At 37.6% G+C, this 17,456-nt stretch overlaps 1 protein-coding gene across 1 annotated transcript; it reads right to left on the bottom strand.

Moving 5' to 3' along the window:
* Window positions 1–10,503: 10,503 nt before the first annotated feature.
* LOC139744387 (uncharacterized) lies at window positions 10,504–16,975 on the bottom strand. Its single transcript, XM_071654829.1, has 4 exons — window positions 16,499–16,975; window positions 14,203–14,414; window positions 13,130–13,255; window positions 10,504–12,764 (listed from the first exon to the last, which is right to left on the bottom strand). Exons 1-4 carry the CDS (start codon window positions 16,521–16,523, stop codon window positions 12,636–12,638), a joined length of 492 nt encoding a protein of 163 aa, XP_071510930.1. The 5' UTR covers window positions 16,524–16,975; the 3' UTR covers window positions 10,504–12,635.
* Window positions 16,976–17,456: the final 481 nt, after the last annotated feature.

Genomic DNA, 17,456 nt, shown 5'->3' with positions numbered 1-17,456 from the left:
TTTTATTATGCGCAAAAAGTGAAAATATGTTGAATTTTCTTTACATTATCTTTGTACTGTTGTACGCATATGGCTCACAAGCTGTAGTAGTCTCCTCATCCAGCGGTTCCAACACAAAAATTTTAAAAATTCATAACTTTTGCATCGATTGTCCAATTTTCCTCAAACTTTCACTGATGTGTTCTACTAATATTGTTGCATTCTCTCAATCCTTATGTTTATGAAGGTGAACTTGTCCTTTAAACAAGCCAGCCAACAGCTGTGCTGCTATATTGTGTTTACAGTATGCAGATTGCAAGTTGTATGAATATTACATTTCTTCCTGAATGCTGGAATCACTGTGCAATGACTTCTTTTGACTGTATTCGCCTGGGTTTCCCCCAGTATTCATTCTTAGTATTTTGTTGGTGAAGAGTAGAATTTATTTGAATAGGATAAATCAAATTTCAAAGCTTGTCAGTCAGTAACAAGTAAGACAGTATTATGAGGGCTCTTATATACTGGTAATCATGTTCTTATACAATGCATAAACATATAATGCCTGGTAGGAATAACCCTTTTTGTTCTGGTGCTAAGTGTTGATGAACCAAGGTTTTTGATGTTTACTGCTGACAGAGTTGTTATTGCCTTGCCATATACGCTGTAGACTTTGAGTGATGTTATGTGAGTCATGGCTGGTCCTTATTTTAATAATTCTGTTCATAATGAAGGGATGATGGATTCCAGTGTATGAGTGCTTTATTGGACTCATCTGCAAGTGGACAAGCTACTAGCCTACATGTACAGTACTGTAAAATGGCATTTGGAAATTATCATCTACAAGTGTTTTACATCTACAAAATATGTAGTCTCAGCAAGTATTAGAGAACAGAACTGGTTCAGGATCTGAAAAAATAAGAAAAAGAAGCAGACTATCACATATAAATCTGGTCCATTTTTTGATATTAAGTCAGAGCTAGACTTACTTTTGTCATTGACAGAATGGAATTATGACCAAACTTGCCAAGCACATATTCAAAGAGCCAGTGATTAAATTGATTATGAACTTCAGATAATGGTTGAAGATCTACCTGATATTCAATTCATGGCCACAAGTGATTTTTTTTTTTTCAGATGTGCAACTCAGAAGAAAACTATTACGAGCAAATCTGATAATGTATTTCCAAATCTTCAACTGTCAGTGGTGCAAATATGTAAATGTTCAAATATATGTACATGTACACTGTATATGTGCATAATATATCGCTCTTCATTTTTACTGAGAACAGTAATAATTCATAGATTCAACCAGATGAAAGAAGATCAAACAAGCTTGTAATAATTTCCAGTAGGTACTGTATATATAAACAATAAGGAATAAGTCATATGAATTAAAGATTAAGCTAAAATGTAGGATTCTTTAGTGTCACAAATTGAAAACCCGGACACGGCAAGCTGCCTGATTATTCATGGAAGGAGGTAGAAATAGCTGTTCGTAAAGTACCTATCGTCGCTGGGGTGACAAGACCTCGTATCTCAAAAATGACAAATGTTTAGGAGAGCAAAAAAACATGGCGGCCAAAGCACTGTAGTGAATGGGAAAGCCTTTCCTTTGACATGTCATGGTGGCTTCATTTTTGGAGTAAGACAGTTGGGATTTGGCCAAGACATCACTTGACCCATTATTTGACCATTAAGCCAAAAAAAAAAAAAAAAAAGTGACATTTTTGAGATACAAGGTCTTGTCACCCCATCGACGCTATGCTCTGTGCTAGAAAGGGTACTGAAGAGTAATGCAGGGGGTTGGCAAGAGGATTATTGCCAGATATTTCTGATATTTTTGTGCTAAAAATATGTGGTGCTACTTGCAATTTTGTTTTGTACATACATGTATTGTGTGGGTTTTTTTTTAGCTCACCTGAGCCAAAGGCACAGGTGAGCTATGTGCATGATACAAGTGAGCTGTATTAATTTTTTTTTCCACATTTTCAGCTTCTTCTTAAAAGTCTCGTGACAGATTTTCACCAAATTTGATGGATAGCATCCCTTGGATGATAGCATCTGAATTTATCCAAATAGGTACCATATCCCCCTGGGCTCCCAAATTAAGGAATCTGTAAATATCTTCTTCTCTAGTGAAGCTGCCTCATAAGCAGTAAGTACCAAGTTGACAAATGGGGACTGTTGTTGCAATTCGATGAGTGGGTTTATTGACAATGGTCCGTACCTGTGAGACTGTAAAAATATGGGTAGAATACAATTTGTTCAGTTTTACAGAGGAAAAGTACACCGAAAGTGTTGTCTGTGGAGTCCTGGAACAGTTATAGATTGCTCGGGACTCATAAAATCTCTTGTGAGGTTCTTGAATAATGATTTCATCCATGAAGCAAATATTTCACGTTCATATCTCTATTGACCCTGGTGTGTCAATGGGTACCTGACATTGACCCTCAGCTTGAGCATTGCTCGTACACTGATACATGTAATGCTATGAACTGAAGGGTAAAATGAAATGTATATTTACTATTGTTTCAATGTTCTTGTCTTTAACTATGAATAGCTCATTGCTTAAAAAAAAAGAAAAGAAAATGGATTCACTGTGACATTGTGTTGCTGTTCACATTGTACATGATGATTTAGGCCTGCATACATTGTTGTAGATTCTCCAGATTGAAGAAACTGCATTACTACTCATTTGAATTCTTTGTGTAATGAGGCTGAGTACAATTCATTAATAACAGTTTTATCTCTACATTTGCTCTTAATACCAGTATGTGACTTTATTATGATAATGTATCCAAATGAGATAAATGCATGTATTACAGTACCTATGTTGTGTATACTCTTCATAGTACCTGTTTCTGCCCATTGACATATGCCAAGTACAGTACTGCTCATACTGTTGTCACACAAATGATCAAAGTGTTGTATGCTCTTAGACTGTGATGTACAATTTTCTAATGTACTATTCAATCCTGCATTCTCTGAGGAGTACACGTACAATGCATTTAACTTTTTCTATTAAACGCATAGTGCAGCAAATTTTATGTGCTTTCACCAATGTTTGTGTCAAATTTCAAGTGAACTTGGTAAAGGAACAATGACACCAAGATTAGGTTAAAATCTCATAGCTAGGTGAGAGTGGCCAAAATGATACAACACTACAATGTACAATGTAACATCAACACTTGAGCTTATGAGTTGCAAGGGGAAAGCGACAGGTAATATAAGTGAAAAGAGGGAGAAAAGGAAAGAATTGAGTGTCACCTCTGCCAGAAATTGCTGAAATCAAAATGTTTGGTTCATAATTCAGTAACAGCAACTCCCCAAATACTACTACTACTACTACTACTACTACTACTACTACTACTACTACTACTACTACTACTACTACTACTACTACTACACTACTACTACTACTACTACTTCTACTACTACCACTACTACTACTACTACTACTACTACTACTACTACTACTACTACTACTACTACTACTACTACTACTACTACTACTGTAAATGAAAAAATGAAATCAACATAAAATCTGAGAAGCCTGAAAAGCACATATACTGCCATATGAATGACAGTTTACAAATTAGGATTGTGTTCCATGGGTTAATCAAGGAACTGCATAGCTATATGTGCACATGGTTGTGATGTTGCTTTCTTAGCTATGAAATATCAACAATGTTTTTGAATGAGACACATGAAAGTAATTACACATACCACGGAAGGCCAAGAGAATAATCCATGGTTGATATACAATTTACTGTAAAAGTGTCAATATTTGCTCTAGTTATAAATAAATGAATGAATATACACGTATATATAATTTGTATATACAGTCAAACCTGTCTATAGCGGCCACCCAAGGGAGACGGAAAAAGTGGCCGTTATAGACAGGTGGCCGCTATAGACAGGTAATCTAACTTTGTGTGCATTGCTTACATGTACACGTATCATCGTTATATCCTTACATGTACATGTGTGTGTGTACGTATGAACACACCGTGTGTTTCATGCATTTAACCATGCCGGTGTATATGAAATTGTTGCACAGTAGCATTTTTATTGTCGTGAAGAATCGTGCATTATTATGACTGAATGAGGGATGAATGCAGTGGTGGTGATCACTGAACGTTGCTCGCACGGCTACTAAAACAGAAAAATACGCTGAATTATCGGCTTGGCTACGGCTCCATTGGGTTTTTGGCCGCTATAGACAGGTTAATATCTCCCGCGGGAAACAAAATTTGTGGCCGCTGGCCGCGTTAGAGAGGTGGCCGCTATACACAGGGTCTTTAACAGGGCTTTTCTCTCGGGGGGATTTTGCAGTGGCCGCTATAGACAGGTGGCCGCTATAGACAGGTGGCCGCTAAGGCAGGTTTGACTGTATCTATATATTTGCTCTTGGCCAGGCAAGATGAATTTCATATGTTTAACATGAAATAGTCTTTTACATATAACGAGCAAAAATATTCACATTCTTTCATTTAATGCCCTAATTTCTGGTTACACAAAATCCATGAAAATGTCCATATGTGTGTGTGTGTTTGTTATATTACATATAATAGCAGGACTGTATTGTCATTCTCAAAGTATGTACAGATTTGTCAAGAACTTGATACATTGTACTTTACATTTGAAATAACTTCCTGATTTTGATAGGTTTTGCTTTGGGACTTGCTGTTTCTGTTTCAAATAATTAAGTTTAGAACCATAGATTATGATGGAAGAATACATAGAATGCTTGTCGAGTGCATATCATGTCTGTTTCCTCCTTTCAAGTCTGATCATACACGCAATTCCCATTTGTAACAAAGTTCTCTGGACTGGCGGTTTTCTTTCATTTTATCAAAATTCTGTTATAACTGAACAGTAAGTAGGCCTACGGTGTACATAGATATGCAGATGATGATTTTGGGGAGATGAATTTTTACTTGATTGTAACAAGAATTTTGTACATGACTGTGTTTGTTATAGAGTGCATCGTAATAACCGATACACATAAAACAACCCCCCCCCCCCACACATACACACAATATATATATATATATATATATATATATATATGTTTGTTTGTTTGTTTTGATAATTGTAAAGCGCTTCGAAACATTGTATTAACGGCTTTATAAATATTTCATATTATTATCATTATTATTGTTATTATTATTATTATTATTATTATTATGATGATGATGATGATGATGATGATGATGCAAATGAGATGTTTGACATGTAGTTGTTGTAATTTTATCTCATAACAGTCTTAAGACAAACCAAGAATCTGGCCCTTCCCACTATAAATGCCAAATATTGAAACACAGTATACTAAAGGGAACCTGCACTCAGCGGCATGGATAACGGTTATATAATGTACATTGTATGCCTCATCCCCATAGTTATTGCAAGGATGTGCAGTCACCTTTGACAATTATGTATGCTTACCATGTATTTGGCATACAGACCAGACTTTGGCATGTTTTTAAGAGGGTGTCTATCATTTTCATGCCTTTTCGACTTTGCTCTCTTACATTCTTTCCATTATACATTCACACAGTCGACCAAAATGTGAATGCATAATAATTTACTAAGCCAAACAACAATCCATTCATTGTCATGTACTGTCATATGTGATCACTTCAATAATTAATGCTGTATTTTGAGTACAAAATAAAATACTGACTGGAGGAAAAAAATAACAACAATAATCTGGCCCTTCCACCACATGCCAAATATTGAATATTGAATATTGCCAGTACATGTAATACTAATTAAAGGAGAACATAGGAACCCCGTGCCAATTTTGAGCTGACCGTTCAAACTCTGACCTCCTAATACCATTCTTATCAACCTACAACTTGCCAGTGTGGGCATCAACATAAAGAGATACAGATCTAGAGGCCAAAGTCCACATAGATAACAAATGGATCAAATCTGTCGATCTGTGCGTCATAATATGCAACACACACATGTAAATAGCCTCCTGTATAGCTCAGTTTGACTTCAAGAGCAAATTGATTTGAAATCCAGCAAAGTGGAATATTGTACATATAGGCTTCTGAACCGTTATGTTGGGTTATATGAAATGATTGCACTTCTCATTTGTCCAATTTTTTACCAAATGTTTGCCTGATAAGAGCACAGCTATTAGTTTGCCCCCCCCCCAAATGTCTTCAATTTTGATTGTAATATGATGGGTTACATAAAATGTTGACAGGAATGAAGCTCTTTGTAAATGATCTTACATTAATATAAGATTATGGAATTGATTGTTGCACAAATCTAAAGTCAAGCATTTTACCATTTGACCATGATCGATACCTTCACTGATATTCTTCCTCGTAAGGGAAATAAATCAACATGTTTCTACTTGCTATCCTGTACACACAGCTTTCATACGGGCAAACAGAAACACCAAGCACAGATATGCAGGCACAACCATGAGTGGGAGCATCTCTGTGAAAGCTAACACACACGCACACACACACACACACACACACACACACACACACACACACACACACACACACACCACACTGAACGAGAGAATCGACACATTAATTTGTGCCGCAGAGAAATGACAGTTGTGAACAATAATTGGAATCAACAGCCTTTGCGGTGGATGTACATGTAACTCATGGGTCTCACACAGGGGTTTTCCCCTTTCCAAGTCCCAGAAAGCATATGGCCTACTGTATTTCTCTGCATGGTTGATGCTCCTTATATTTATTAGGATTTTAACCATTACATGCTAGCATTTCAAGAGGTAGAGTAAAATGTTCTCTTTCATATTAGCTTTTTTTTTGGTTCATATATATTCATATATATTTGCTTCTGTTGCAGAATTTTCAAAAGCCTCTCTAGTTGCTAAATTTCTGATTCTTAGGGGCAACACACATTTTTTCATATTTTTTCTTAAAATCTCTCTGATTTTATGTAGATTTGACGTAGTTAGCCAGCTGCATTTAATCTCTCTCCCATATAACATATGATGTGAATTCCGAGGTACCAATTTAATGACAACATGATAAGTTCTGCTGCAAAATTCCCGAAGGACACTCTGGGTTAAAAATTAACTCTTCATGAATCTCGTGACAAATAGCACAACAGTTACTGCTGCATATTGTGTTGACTTCCAGTAAGTCAGCACTACAGCCTTTTGTCCATGCCATGTGTGTGCATGTGTGCATGTGTGTGTGTGTGTGTGTGTGTGCATGTGTGTGTGTGTGTGTGTGTGTGTATGTGTGTGTGTGTGTGTGTGTGCGTGTGTGCGTGTGAATGATATAGAAGGTGAGATTAAAATGGCAGGGTTGGAGGTCTGCTTTATTCAATACAAGTAAATAGCTTCAATAAATAACCCAAAAAAAAAAATGTGAACAATGGGTAAATATATCACCTCAAGGCTGTCTTTGGTGCCTGACATCATACATTAAATACCTACACTGTGTAGTATATAGCCTACTAGCTGGAGGTGGAAAGGGTGAAGGAATAGCCAATACGTATATGCATTCTACGACCTAAATGGAGGGTGACTTTACTATCTCACCCTCTCTTTCTGCCCTTCTCTCATTCCCTCTCCTTCTCTTCCTCTTTTCCTGGACTCGGAAGATTCCAGAAGACTGTGGATGCATGTAAAAATTGTATTAACAGAAATGAGAAGATGTCGGACACATTCCAGAAGACTATAGGTGCATGAACTGGTCGTCACATATTATACAGAAATGTGCAGATTGCTTGACAAAATATCAGACACATACAGTGCACTCCCGTTATAACGAAATGCTCGGGACCGGCAGTTTTCTTTCGTTATAACGAAATTTCGTTATAACCGAACAAATACAATATACAGTATAACGAAATCAAGGAACCACGTATATACTGGAAAAGCTATGTGAAATGTGATGGGAATAACTGCAAGTATTACAATAATAAACACAAGTTCCCCTCAGAAACTGTGCGTGACACAAGGAGTAAACACACAGTTGTGTGAAGCGTTCACCCATGCAGAGACGCTATACATGCTTGTTCCGCTACGTATTTTCGAAAGCAATTCGCATTTCGTTATAACGGAAATTTCGCTGTAAAAGACTTCGTGTTCGTGTATAAGCGAATTTTGTACCATAGACTTCAATGGTGATAATTTTGGGACCAGAAAAATTACTTCGTTATAACGAAATTTCGTTATAACCGTGTTCGTTGTAACGGGAGTGCACTGTACCAACAACAGAAATAGGCCTGTCAATGTATTCTACAGTATTTGTGTACTAGCTGTTTATCTGTTAAAATATGCCATACATGGTGTCTGTGTATATCTACTGTCTGTGCAGGCTTGTATGTTCATGTTATGTGAATCCATCATACCTTTTCTCAGATTGCAATGCACACCCTGTACTTATCATCAAGCTACACTGATAACGGAAACAATACTACAGCTTTGGAGAGACATATGTTGTTTACGTACTTCGGAACTTATTTCAATTGAGTCTGAGGTTGAAGGAAATGTTGTTTGTTGTTCACCTCCATTCGAGGCCTCTTGTCAGTGACATCTTTGCAATTTCCTGATAAGTGGTACCTGCTGCTGACGCTGGTGAACAATTACTCACATCCCATAGAATCGTTTCACTCACCAGCATTTCACCATATTGCTACACAAGCTGTGCTCTCTATGCAAATCTTTCTTAGAAATAAGACAGGAAGTGTGTAATTCATTGCAGTAATGCCATGGTTGTCCATCACTAAAATTGTTTTCCTTAATCGATTTGTACAGTTCTGGATGAGGTGAGGATTTAGCTTTCAACGTTTTGAGAGATGTTCAGAAACCACTCTATAAGATGTCAAAGAGCATGCCATTTTAAAGGGTATCGAAACTTTATTTGGTGAAAATCGATTTTGAAATCGCCAAGATATCCAAAAACAAGGTGAAACAAAGATATCCTAAAAAAGGGCGTGGCCTGTCGCCTTTTATTATTTAATATCACTTTTTTGGATATCTCAGCCATTTGAAAACCAATTTTCACTAAATAAACATTAAATTTCTCTTAAAATTACATGCTCTTTCATATTTCATAAGAGATTTTTCATTATCTCACTTAGGAATGTTCAAAACATGAATCCCCACCTCAACCAGTACTGTACAGTCCCTTTAATCGATTTTAGAATTTGCTTATGAGAGATTACAGAAGAAATACCATGCAGGAGAGTGTGATCAAGAACTGAAAATAGAAGATTTAACTGGATGCATGGACTAAAAACTGGTGAAGAGAGAGAGAGAGAGAGAGAGAGAGAGATGGAGTTTGGACAAGTATATGCAGTGAACATAGCAATGAGTGAAGAGAAAGATAAGAAACACCATAGCATATATGAATGCTCATTATAAGAAAGTACATGATATATCTGCTAAATTCCTTGGTGAAAATTCATGAAAATTGTAGGCATGTACAGGGCTGTAACAATCCCTACATCAAAATCTGGGTGATTTCAACGGGCAATCAGGAAGACACCTGTGTATTACATTCATTTCGAAAGACCAATTGGATATCTGAATCACAGAGGATTTTGTATTTCATTGTCAGGACACAAAAGATAAATCTCAGTTTTCAGGAATCATCCTAAAGAATCTGGAAGACTATGCAGGTCTGCATACAGTATTTAAGTGTTTACTTTTCATCCTGATAATCCTTTTCCTCTCCTCACATCTCTCAATCTTTTCTTTTCCACTAACAATGGCACCCAATACAATTTCAAGACAATCACTGTACAGATATAAAAAATCAATCATAACTGATTCCTTTAATGATAAACTTTGTACAATCATAATCACTCTTTTCCAGTACTTACATGAATGAAAGGTTACATACATAACTAAACAAAATACATGTATATTTGAATAACACCATTTACATGTAGCTACGAGCATTATTCATATGAATATGTATGAATATTGCCCACAGTATATTGTAAATGAAGAAGTCAAGGAATGATATTATACTTTAATCAATTATGAAATCACTGTATTGTGTGTACATCAATATCTATTGAGAAAAAGATTTGTAATATTTTTTTGTGTTGCAGATTTTGAAACAGCCATTCAAGTCGATCCAGTTGCACAAATTATATACACTAGTGTCAGATACACAATAAAGCTGACTTTTACCTCCATGGACCTTAGTGTTGCCATTAGTTTAAAAGAGCAAATTGAATACTGTAAATGGTAAATAAGTCACCTGATGTTGAGAAGATACATGTACATCCCACATGACAGAAAGTGCCAATAATGTTGTATTGATCTATATGTAAATTATCATACGTTACAGAAATTATTTCCACCAATATTGTATGATAATATTGATTACATTAGATTAAAAAATGGAAGCAAAGGGTAATGGATAATATGCCATGGGGGGGGGGGGGGGAGGCAGCAGACAATGCTACTAATGGAAATAACTAACAATTCCGATAAAAGTCCACCTTTCAACCAGTATCTTCATTCTTTTTTTTTCTTTTTTTTTTTGGGGGGGGGGGGGGGGGGGGGGCAGGCAGGCCTGGCTACAATAGGGGCTAGTTACTGAATCAAAATGCTCGGTATCATGATTGTTACTGTCCTTACGCCACAAGCACTGCACAACGGTCCTATAATTTGACATCCTGTGAATCACGTTACCCTTGACCCTATCATCCATGCTCTAGTCATTGCAACTATCAGAAACGGGAAAGTTATTTGCTTTAAAAACTAAAGGAATAGCAAAAAAAAAACAAGGAGAAAAGGGACATGTTCAAACAAGACATCCAGGCCCAGATTTCTAGCCTGTTGTGCAATATGCAACAACACAGCTGGAGTGTGTCTAAGTGTGACTAAGAGATCAACTTCCCACTAGACATCACTGCCAAATACATGTCATGCACCACTTTGTAAAGGTCGCAATACCCCGTAGATGCAAAAATCCTGTAAGGAAGTCAGTTTTTAATGCAGGAAAGATGGTAATAATCGACTCAGTCCCAGTTGGCTTGGAAAACAAAACAAAAGGAGAAAAAAATGTCTAGTGCAGAATTGTGTATTTATGACTGAAATCTGGGCTTAACATTACGGTAGTCAATCCATCGCCAGTTTACACCATCTGCTAACTGAATAATCAAATGTGCTAGACAACCATCCTAGATGTACTTAATAGTAAAAGCTTACAAGAAAATATTCAGCTACGTGGTGAAATAGGATACAAGCTGCCACATTCAGAGATCAACATACATTTAACATATGGTTATCACACACAAGACAGAGACTTGCCAATCACTCAATCACGCTAAAACATACTCTGTGTCTCCTCTGTCCTACAAGAAGTTAAAATTTGAAAGAGAGCATTACAGCATCTCGCCTCCCTGATTACAGCCATAGTTCAATCTTCTGTGTAATGGCTAAATAGTTAAATACATATATACATGATGTCTGCTAACATTGAAGGCATTGTGTGGAAATACAAATGTCACCTTGCAAAGGTTTTGAATTCAAAATTGGTATATGTGTACATAAGTCACTGTCGTGGGTTATACTCTAATATCCTATAGATGCTGAAATTTTTTTAAAATATGACAGGACAAAAAGACTAACAGGGGTGGTAACGAAATTAATTAAGAACACTACATTAAACCTATTCTCACAGTTCAATTTGTGAAGTGTTAAGAATTTACAGTGCTTTTCCTTGACTGGAGCAGAAGGCATTGACATATACAATGTAACACTGTAAGGTTGAACTGTTAGAACAATTATCCCTTCTGACATTCTGGTATTTAAAGATAGTTTTAGAGTTGATATGACACTACACTTGTCTACATGTATCCCGTGTTGTCTGATTGTCGAAGGTATTCCAAGGGCACAGGAACCAGTGAGTGAGAATACAAAATCAATGCTCATCAATTTTCTGATGCCGTTTACTCTGCTTAAAAAGAAGCTTCACAGGGCACTTCTGGGATTCATTACATCACAGGTCAAATTTATGAACACAGGTTCCACCATAGCACGGAGATGGAAAAAGAGTTCTCTCTTCCACCTCCCTGCATACACTATACAAATGCAGTAATATACTGAAATTTTCACATGTCTCCAATGGCTTGGAACATCTGTATACAAATTTGCTTGGAGCCACATGTCTTCCTTAGTCTGTGCGCGATGATGATCATCATATTCCTGAAGAATATTCATTCATATTACACTGATTTATATCAACTTTTACATAATGAGAGCTCATGGTTTAAATCTAACCCTCTCAGCTCAGCTTCCTCAAAACACCATAGACATTGTATGCAGAGTAGTTGGCCATGGTCATAACAGAGGTACATGTCACCTTGGTACTTAACTTCACCAGGAGAGGACAACAGTACAAAGTCTAAGAAGTAAAATTTTTCCATAGGCACAGTTGAAAACAGTGGTTGAAAAAGGCTTGACTCATAAAATGTACACTAGTCAAATTAGCAAAGATAACATTACTGCAGTACATACACCAGACAACTACAATCATGCCAGTTGTTTCATGTCCCAAATGTGGCAGCATCAACTCTACAAACATAATCACACACAACCTACGTTTCAAACAGGTGATGTCGCCAGTGAGGTTGGATGCCATTTTTTTGCTCTCGTGCACAGCCAAGCTGGCAGAATTCACCTACCACATCGTGTAGCCACCATCTGAGCCTCCTGTCATCCAATTGCTTGGCCGCTGAGTGACCACAACGTTTTGTCCGTGCTGGGAAGCCATCTGGGCTGCATTTGGAGCGCAGCCTGGTGGGGGAGGCTAAAGGGAGGGGGAGGAGAGGGCAGCGAGTCAATTATCTTCTACAGTCATGATCTGAAGTCACTACTTCAAATACATGACATGTACATCAATAAATTTTGAAGAGTATTATCTACAAAAAGTAACAAACTGCTCATCTCCTCCTAAAATTCTGCCAAAATCTTAACTTCAGACATTACATGTTTCAAAATGACTTCATCCACATACATGGTGTAAAGAATCTATAACATCCTCTGTTCACAATCACTGAAGTACAAAGTTGTAGTCTGCTTGGTTCTCTCGGGCATATAAATGCTTACAACTGCAAAATAGAAACATACAAACTGGTAGTTAAGTTATCATGATGGTGATGGATTAATACTCACAGGAATAGAGGGAGGCGTCCTTCCATCAAACCGTGCACCAGCATCAAAGCCACCCTGGACAACTACAGACTGGGGCTGCCGTGGTGGGGGAGCTGCTGCCACAGGATAGCCTGGGTTGTATGTTGCCTGCACATAGAAAACAAGCATGGGACTATGACTAGAAGAAAAACAATTTACAGTCAACCATCAGTGAAAAAAACATCTATTCAAGTGCCTCTCTGAGCATGCTTGGAAAGTTTGCAATTTTATTTAAAGCCTATATCACAGTATAGTGTGATCTCAGATCTACATGACTGAATTTTCTTTTAAATGGCTGCATGATGTACGGTACAACGTATATCTATCACAAATCACCAAGCATCTCACATGAAACACACAATGAAAACTAATGACAGAAATACTTAGAATAGCCAAAGTCAATATGTATAGGCATGCCTCTTCTGAACATTAATTTCCCACATCACTGGAAATGTATGAAATGTTAATTTTTCTTTTGCAGAAAAGCTCTGAAATACTGTAGGCACAAAAAAAAAAATGAAATTTCTATAAATTCCTTTTTGAATTGGGCTTCATTTCATGGGAACTGGTGTAACTAAATACTAAATATATTTCCAGCATGTGCTCAGCAAAGGTACACAAGCACAAATGTAGGCCTAGTGTGAAGTACTGGTTGCAAATGAAATGAACATAAGGAGTTTTCACACATAATTCCTTTCCATATCATAAACTAGTACTAGGTACACTGTAGATAATACAGAGACTCCAACCCCAAGCACCTTCTGATCTGGAGATTCTCCCGCCCGAAACCCCTAGCAAACGGGAGACTCCAAGTTGATGTGTGCGAATAAGCGCGAAGTTCCTAGGATTCTAGATGTTCTCTGGTGCTATCTAAGGCTTATTTTTTTCAACATACGATAGAAATAAGTAAGAAATCCTTTCCACCGGGAGACACAGAGCCAGGGCGGGAGAAATCAAATCTCAAACGGGAGAACGGGAGATTGTGCAAAAATGGGCTTTCGGCGGGAGATCTCCCGTCGAAAACGGGAGAGTTGGAGTCTCTGATAATATCTTACCGGACCCGGAGGTGGGGCTGTGGCCGAGTATGGAGGTGGAGCAGATGGGTAGCCGCCGGCACCTGGTGGTGGAGCAGCGTACATTTGTTGGCTCTGGACTGGTGCTATCTGAGGCTGTGCCGGGTACTGGTACTGGCCTTGGGTAGGGTATGCTGGTTGTTGGGTAGGGTAGGATGCCCCTTGGGTTGGGTAGGGCTTCTTGCCATCATTCTCTATAGGACAAATAAAATGTTGAAAATGTAATATTTACTCTTACATGTGTGTGTATTGAAAGTAAATTGTTAATTACAGTATGTTTTGTGATGAGATTGTAAAGCGCTTAGGGAACATTCATTTGTTATATGCGTTATAAAAATTTCGTTACACCGGTAATTATTATTATTACTCTTTCTCGATCACAAACTCATGAATGTACAAATTCACACCTCTGTATACAAGGATATGACCTACTGTACCACATACAGTACAAGCTGTATGTTGTATTCTTGTGTGGACTTAACTACGACCAGCCTGAAGTGTGCCCACAGTTTACAACTGTACAATGGAGCGCCCCAGGGTGAGTGTGGACTGTCATCAACCATTTACAAATACCACATTCAGGAGAGTTGTAGACACTTCTTTTAAAGGACAAGTTCACCTTCATGAACATAAGGATTGAGAGAATGCAACAATATTAGTAGAACACATCAGTGAAAGTTTGAGGAAAATTGGACAATCGATGCAAAAGTTATGAATTTTTAAAATTTTTGTGTTGGAACCGCTGGATGAGGGGACTACTACAGCTTGTGAGTCATATGCGTACAACAGTATAAAGAAAATGTAAAGAAAATTCAACATATTTTCACTTTTTGCGCATAATAAAAGAGCACTTTACTTGCCTCTTTCTGAAGGCAGGGGGAATAATATTACCCATAACATTTGTCCGTAACGAGTCGGGGGGGAAAGTGTATTTTTTTCAAAAGATGAAATTTTGTGAAATTCTCTTTATATTTTCCTTATATTGTTGTACGCATGTGACATCTAAGTTATTCACACACTGCAGTAGTCTTCTCATCCAGCGGTTACTGCACAAAAACTTCAACAATTCATAACTTTTGAACGGATTGTCCGATTTTCCTCAAACTTTCAATGATGTGTTCTACTAATATTGCTACATTCTCTCAATCCTTATGTTTATAAAGGTGAACTTGTCCTTTAATTGTTTGTTACCACGACAAAATTTATGGTGACTGACATTTTAAAATCATTACAATTTCTTTTGAGTGGTTATGAAGGTCTTCAGTTTTGAAGTTGGTTTGGATAAATTCTGGGACAACGAACCCATAAAATTTAAGTTTCACGCCACTCCACCTGGCCATGACCCAGTTCATCTCGAGGACCAAACCTGGATCTGAATATAGAAGCTCAGCCTGCCTTCAGAATCTTCCATAGGTAGGTATCCATCAAAGGTACAGCTCCCGGATAGTTGCCATTTGTTAACCATGTCCATGAATAATGTTTACATGTGGCACTGTAGCTTTGTGACAGTGCTGTGTATAACTACATGTACAGTACCTCAAATAGTCCCTCGATGGCAGAAATACATTTACTGTTCCAATATGTCCAGAGTTCACTTCTACACTTTATAAGCACACCATCAACCAAAACTTAAACTTTAAAGACATAATTACAAAGATGAGATCTTACAACGATACATACATATACAGTTGTATAGCACAGGGATTGTCTGCATTTAATAGACACAATGAAGAGAACGTATGGGATAGCGACTTGACTTACAGTGTGTATCACACTGTCAATGGTGTATGACAAAAACTTGATACAAGGAATGTACGCAAGTACTATGTACATACAGTAGTAGCGGGAGGAAACAATCAGCAAATTAGCAATTTGGTACATTATTACATGTAGTGAACATGCACTTAATGACAGACATCTTTGCTTCAAGCAAACTGCATCATTTACTGTTTTTGAAATGACAGTCTCAGTGGTGGATCCAGGTATGGGTGTACCCCTTTTTTTGTTAAAAGAAATAAAAAGAAAAATAGGAGGCATCGCTTGTGTTCCCCCTTTAATTTTGCAAAGGCACGCCCCCCTTTACGGTTTTCCTGGATCCACCTCTGCAGTCTTAATGTACGTTTTTCATATAAATTTACACTGTGGAGATTGCCATACCATCAAGTACTTTTGGAACTAAATTTATATAAATTTACATGCAACTGCCACATAAAGTAACGAAGTTAAATTTACATTTAGTCAACTCTTAATTTCCTCTATCGAAATCAGGCTTGCTTACTTTTTGACTTTCCAAACAGAGGCATACTCAACGCAATTAAACTCCTGCTTCACAAACAGTGCCACAAAAACTTGGGCAAAATGTAGAATAGTTCCAAGTTAACAATGGATCACCACCACTGCGCACCACTCCCCTGACGCTTCAAGACAGTCCAATGCTGGTATGTATGCCTGGTGCACTGCTGGCGAGGCGAGGGGTTTCCCTATGAATGGGTTGACGTGAAAATGAGTCGAATAAACGTAAACCCGAGACGCCGAGTGTCACAAACGAATTCTGATCAGTCCTCTGTCTTCTGTTTTTTGTCTCACCGACTAGTGATGACGAAAGGTAGGGAAACAGGGAGTAGCAGAAAAGGACAGCAGTGGTCAACGCGTCCTCAGTATCCAATCGGTGTCACACGAATGGATTTTTCACCACAATCTCCACTGCACTGTACTGCACTGCTTATGCTGAGATGTTTACGTTGAAACCCTGTCTGTACTAAGTGCTAGCCAGGGCAGGTACAATGTACGAAGGTGAATGAGTAGGCAGCCAAGTGAGGATCGAGCTGGTCGTGCTTTTCTGTTTACAAAAGAGAAACTAGTCTTTTTCTAGTCTGCAATGAGATATGAATATGACAGTATTAGCCAGGATTCCTTACAAATGATTTTCTGTAGGTAATAGGCTTGTCTTTTATTCTGTAATATTATTGAAATTAATGTGTATTAACACATAAACTTCACAATGAAGATTTACTGATCAAGAAGTACTACCAAAAGATGCATACTGCCTGAATTTTGGTGAATGAAAAGACTATCATTGTATTGAATACGTAAGTTTCTATTTTGGGGGATTCGGCTTGTGATCGTAAAGAGGAACGTGCGTGTAAATTCGTCACAAATTCCTTTACTAAGAACTTGTTCTCACAGAACAAAATCTCTTGTTTGTTCGGACTTCGATTATTGTGACGTCACTACTG

This window comes from Diadema antillarum, unplaced genomic scaffold (genome assembly GCF_040938485.1).
Source record: "Diadema antillarum isolate AM-2024a unplaced genomic scaffold, OU_Dant_1.0 seq00001166_RagTag, whole genome shotgun sequence".
In the NCBI taxonomy this organism is placed as follows: domain Eukaryota; kingdom Metazoa; phylum Echinodermata; class Echinoidea; order Diadematoida; family Diadematidae; genus Diadema; species Diadema antillarum.
This window is presented reverse-complemented; position numbering and strand designations above follow the sequence as displayed.

What these genes read in the sequence shown, in the direction of transcription:
- LOC139744387 (XM_071654829.1), bottom strand. Translation starts at nt 16,523, where the DNA reads ATGCCTCTGTTTGGAAAGTCAAAAA. An exon ending in CAGCCCCACCTCCGGGTCCG is followed by an intron (nt 13,256 to 14,202) that starts GTAAGATATTAT and finishes TTCTATGTGCAG; the next exon opens with GCAACATACAACCCAGGCTA. An exon ending in GGACGCCTCCCTCTATTCCT is followed by an intron (nt 12,765 to 13,129) that starts GTGAGTATTAAT and finishes CCCTCCCTTTAG; the next exon opens with CCTCCCCCACCAGGCTGCGC.